General features: G+C 70.7%; 3 protein-coding genes across 3 annotated transcripts in view; all 3 read right to left on the reverse strand.

Annotated features, from left to right (window-relative positions):
• The window catches only part of AURANDRAFT_61138 (hypothetical protein), a gene marked incomplete at both ends in the record, with an annotated part of 19,232 nt that extends 16,340 nt beyond the window's left edge, over nt 1–2,892 (reverse strand). Inside the window, 2 exons of the mRNA XM_009035185.1 lie at nt 260–1,387; nt 1,897–2,892. Of these exons, the coding sequence (XP_009033433.1) occupies nt 260–1,387; nt 1,897–2,892 (2,124 nt within the window). The remainder of the gene's footprint in view (nt 1–259; nt 1,388–1,896) is intronic.
• A 692-nt stretch (nt 2,893–3,584) lies between these two features.
• AURANDRAFT_20370 (hypothetical protein) lies at nt 3,585–4,364 on the reverse strand (the record flags this gene model as incomplete). Its single annotated transcript, XM_009035184.1, has 1 exon — nt 3,585–4,364. One exon carries the CDS (start codon nt 4,362–4,364, stop codon nt 3,585–3,587), a length of 780 nt encoding a protein of 259 aa, XP_009033432.1.
• Nucleotides 4,365–4,579: 215 nt separating this feature from the next.
• On the reverse strand, nt 4,580–5,248 carry AURANDRAFT_20205 (hypothetical protein; the record flags this gene model as incomplete). Its single annotated transcript, XM_009035183.1, has 1 exon — nt 4,580–5,248. One exon carries the CDS (start codon nt 5,246–5,248, stop codon nt 4,580–4,582), a length of 669 nt encoding a protein of 222 aa, XP_009033431.1.

Genomic DNA, 5,248 nt, shown 5'->3' on the forward strand with positions numbered 1-5,248 from the left:
CCGACGACGCGACGGCCGCGGGCGAGACCTGCGAGGACACCTGCGACTCGCTCGGGTCCGCCGACGACGACGGCTTTCGCACCTGCCCGGCGCTGGACGACACGGACATCTCGGGCTACTACAAGATCGACGGCGAGACGATGTCGCTCGACGGCTGCGCCGAGTCCACCGACTCCGCGAGCTGCCCGAAAGTGTCGATCTTGGCCGACTCGGAGAACTACCTCGCTTCTTCGGGCGACGCGTTCAAGGTCCGCGGCACGGTGAACTTCGTGGTCCGCTGCGACTGCGTCGCGCCGACCGCGACGCCCTCCGCGCTGCCGACGGTGACGCCGACGCCCGCGCCGACCTTCGTGCCGACGTCGTCGCCGACGCCCCTCCCGGGCAATCCGACGCAGCCGCCCGTGCCCGCGCCGACGTCCGTGCCGACGGCCTCGCCCTTCGCGCGGCCGACGATCGCGCCGTCGCCCGCGCCGTCGTCCGCGCCGACGGCCTGGGACTGCTGCACGCACACCAAGTTCTCGAGCCACCTCGACGAGGGCGGCATGCCCTGGGACACGATCTCCGAGTACGACAAGGTGGTCTGCGACGACGTCGCGGCCAAGTACCCCCTCGGCGCGACGTGCCAGCTCATGTCGTCCAAGCTCTCGCTCTCGCTCTCGTCGCCGGGCCGCACGCGCGTGACCCTCGACGACGCCGTCACGCACCAGTGCGGCGTCGACCCCTTGTTCCCGACGGCGACGCCGACGGCGCTCCCCGCGCCGGAGCCGACGGCGCTCCCGGCGCCGCGGCCGACGGCCGTGCCCGCGCCCGCGCCGACGGCCGCGCCGACGCCGAGCCCGACGCCCCGCCCGACGCCGACGCCCACGACGAGCCCGACGCCGTCGCCGTCGCCCAAGCCCACGAGCTCCCCGACGCCCTCGCCGTCGCCCAAGCCCACGAGCGCGCCGACGCCGTCGCCGTCGCCCAAGCCGACGCCGACGCCCACGGCGGCGCCGACGCCCCGGCCCACGACGTCGCCCGTGCCCGCGCCGACGCCCCGGCCGACGCCGGCCTCGGACTCGACGGCGGCGACCACCGACGACTCCTCCGATTCCAGCACCGACTCCACCAGCGACTCCACCAGTGATTCCACCGGCGACTCCTCCGGCGACTCCTCCGACACCGACTCTGGCGATTCCACCGATTCCAGCGATTCCACCAGCGATTCCACCAGCGACTCCACGGACGAATCCACCAGCGATTCCACGAGCGACTCCACCGATTCCACGAGCGACTCCACCAGCGACGCCACCGCCGACGCCGCCTCGTCGACGGACGAGGCCGCGGCGACGTCGTCCAAGTCCGACGACGACGACGACGACGAGGCGGACGCGGCGGCGATCTCGTCCTACGCGGCCGCGGGCCTCGGCGGCCTCCTCATCCTCATCGCCATCGCCGCGACGATCTACATGGCGACGCGCAAGCAGCGCAAGACGAGCGGCCGCTGGGCCGACGTGTCTTCGTTGGGCGCGGAGCTCGAGGCCGGCGACGCGGCGCCGCCGGCGCCCATCGTCGTCCTCGAGTCGCAGTCGCCGCTGTCGAACCTCATCGTCGCCGCGCAGAAGAAGGCCCTCGCCGACGCGCCGCTGCCCGCGCCGGGCATCACCTCGCCCATGCAGGAGTCCGCGCTGGCCAAAAACTCCCCCCGCGAGGCCGACCTCTAGGCCGGCCGCCCGCTTTTTGTTCCCGAGTAAAAAAAAACTACCACCACTACCCTCTCCATCGCGGGGCGGCATGCTAGCGTCGTCGCTTCTTACCTCGACTACCCGTCGGCGTCTCCGACGGGTCCGCGGGCGCGTCCGGCCTCCGCCGCTTCGCGCGGCAGCAGCTGCACCCGAGGGCGGCGGGGTGCTTGACGGCGGGCCCGACGATGTCCGCCGGGTTCCGCCGCCAGCGCCGCAGGCCCTCGGGGTCGCTGGGCTTGGCGACCTCGCGGAACGTGAGCGACACGCGGTCGCCGCGCGACGACGCGTCGAGGACGCCGTGCTTGAGGCCGTAGCGCGAGATGCCGGCCATGACGTAGAGGCTGCCGGCCTCGAGCTCGACCTCGACGGCGCCGTCCGTGCCCGGGAGCTTCGTGTCCGGCGTGCAGGTCCGCACGTAGGACATGTGCGCCGTCGCGCCGAGCGACACGCCGGCGACGACGGGCCCCATCTTCGTGAGCTGGTCGTGGTGGAAGCGGATGTAGCCGCCCTTGGCCTGGCGGTAGCGGTTCGCGTAGAGGAAGTCCATGTCCGCGGGCAGCGCGAGCCGCGCGAGCGCGCGCCGCAGCGCGGGGACGACGCGGTGCTGGACGAGGCCGGGGAACGGCAGGGGCTGGCACTCCGCCGGGTTGAGCTGCTCCTTGTCCAGGAGCGTCACGCCGTGGGTGCAGACCTCGCGGTTCTGTTTGTGCTTCGGGTCGTTGTCCTCCCAGACGTAGCCCTCGGGGAACACGGCGCCGGCGAGGGCGTCGTGGTCCACGGACGCGGGCAGGAAGTTCGGCTCGTAGTGGAAGCCCACGAGGCTCAGATCGCCGCCGTTCTTGCAGAAGGGCCAGACCGTGTGCTTCATGAACCGGCCGACGTCGTCGACGCCGAGCGACTCCGCGGCCTCGTTTTGCAGCGCCGCCAGTTTCGCCCGCCGCGCGTCGTTGGGGATGGTCTGGGCCGGGCAGACGCGGTGCTTGTGGACGAGGGCGTTGAAGGCGCCGATCTTGCGCTTCGTCTCCGCGTCGTCGACGTCGACGCCCGTCGGGTCCGCGTCCGTCCGGCCCTCCTCGACGGGCGGGAACGCGTGGCGCGTGTGGTACATGTCGTAGGCGCGCTTCTTCCGCGGCGGCCGGATCCAGGCGTAGGGCAGCGACAGGTCCATGCCTAAGATGCGCCGGTCCGTGCGGGGGGGGTGCGGTTTCGGGGCGGGCGCGAGGCGGGGCGACCGACGGGGAGTGGCTCAAAGTTCTATATATTCAGCGAGGCTGGATATTATCTTCATGCGAATAGTCTAGTATGAGAAGACCAAAGTTATTTTCATTGCCGGCGGGATGCGTGCGGGGGGCGCGGGCGTGCTTACCGAGGACTCCGCGGGCAGCTACCTCATCGCCCGCGGCTGCCAGTGATTTTCGGGCAAATGAGTCAACGAGGCACTTTGAAGTCAGCATGTCTTCAGCTGATCAGCTCTCCGCTCTCGACCGCTCGGCTCGAGAGGGCCGCGCCGCACGCATTGCTCCGCGCGGCGCTTCGACGCAATCGCATCGCTTCGGCGACGCAATGACGCGCGCGCGCGCATGCTCGCGCCACAGAGCGCGCGTCGCGCTCGCCTGCCTGGCGCTTCTCGCGGCGGCGGCGCACGGCGAGGACTGCTTCGACAGGAACATCGACTGCGGCGAGTGGGCCGAGGACGGCGGCTGCGACGACGCGGAGACGCGCGACTGGATGCGGACGCACTGCCCCGCGGCCTGCGGCGGATGCCCGGACGTCGTGCGCCGCGCGACGCCGCGCGCGCCGTCGCGCGCGCCGAACCGCGCGCCGAGCCGGCGCGCGGAGCTGTAGGGCCCGGCCGTTAGCTCACGCGTTCATGGACGTCGGGTCGCCGAAAATCTGGTCCCGGGGCTCGATGAGGAGCTCGTGGACGCCGACGTGGGCCGGCGCGGTGACCGCGTAGAGGACCGCGTCGGCGACGTCGCTCGGCGCGAGGCAGGCCGGCCCGACGTCGCCGCCGCCGACGACGGCCCCGACCGTGACGCCCATCTTCTCGGCGGCCTCGGCGTCGTCGTTGCGCTGGATCAGGTTCGTCGCCGTGTCGCCGGGCTGGACGTCGGTGACGCGGAGGCCCGTGCCGACGCACTCGGCGCGGAGGCCCTTGCTGAAGACGGAGACGAAGGCCTTGGCCGCGTTGTAGACCGTCAGCGCGCCGAAGAGCGTCTTCGCCGCGTCGGAGCTGATGTTCACGAAGTGGCCCGCCTTCGCCCCGAGCATGTGGGGCAGCGCCGCGCCGCAGACGTTGACCGTGCCCTTGCAGTTGACGTCGATGGTCTGCTCCCACTGGTCGTACTTGAGGTTCTTCATCAGCGTAAAGTACATGACGCCCGCGCAGTTGACGACGACGTCGACCGCGCCGTGCGCGTCGACGACGCCGTCGACCATGGCCTTGACGTCTCCGCGCTTGACGACGTCGCAGGCGACGGCGACCGTGTCGCCCTTCACCGCGCTCGCCTTCTCCTGGGTAATGCTGCGCGACACCATGACGACCTTGGCGCCTTCGCCGGCGAGCGCCGTGGCGACGGCGAGGCCGATGCCGCTCGATGCGCCCGTGACGATGCAGACCTTGCCGTCGAGTTTGCCCATGCTTGCTGCGAGAGCGTCGAGGCAACGAACTGGCAGCGGGTGCTGCGCGATCTCGAGCGCGACGTCGACACGCGATCTAGGCAACGAGCTGGCAGCGGGTGCTGCGCGATGCCGAGCGCGACGTCGTCAAACGATCTCGACGCTAGCGAGCCGCACAAGACTGGTTGCCGATGACGCCAACATGAACTTCACGCCACAGTCCACCTTCTCCCGGGTTACTTCTCGCTCGGTATTCGGCACTTGGGGTAGTGCGGGCCGCCGCAGGCGATGGCGGAGATGACGAGCGCGGCGGACGCGAGCGCGGCGGCGAAGAGCGCGTACATGCGGACCTTGCGCCAGAAGAGCGCGGAGCGGAGCTGCTTGGACGTGTTCTCGAACTTGAAGGCCTGCTGCGTGAGGCGGTCCGTCTTGTCCACGAGGAGCTCGATCTTCTCGCCGCGCTCCAGCACCTTCTCGACGTTCTCGACCATGACGTGGCGGACGTCGTCGAGCTGCGTCTTGACCTTGGCCAGCTCGTCGCTCGACGGGTCGCTGTTGTAGAAGTGCATCTGGCGCTGGAGCACGGGCCCGAAGTCCGCGTTCATCGTGAACGCCGGCGCGTCGCGCGCCGCGCGGCCGTACGCGGCGCCGAAGCGCCGCCGCGCGTCCTCGAGGAACGCGAAGGCGACGCGCCGCTTGCTGCCCTGGTCCGCCATGCAGAGGTAGGTGATCCCCTCGCAGGTCACGTAGTGGAACACGTGCTGGTCGTAGACGTAGGACATCTTCGAGTCCTTGTCCGTGATCTTCGACAGGAGCACGCGCGTCACCGACGGGAAGTTGCCCGACGTCATCGTGAACTCGGCGAGCACGGCCGTCCGCCGCGCGACGACGGCGTAGACGATCAT

The sequence above is a fragment of the Aureococcus anophagefferens genome, assembly GCF_000186865.1.
Source record: "Aureococcus anophagefferens unplaced genomic scaffold AURANscaffold_2, whole genome shotgun sequence".
Taxonomy (NCBI): Eukaryota; class Pelagophyceae; order Pelagomonadales; family Pelagomonadaceae; genus Aureococcus; species Aureococcus anophagefferens.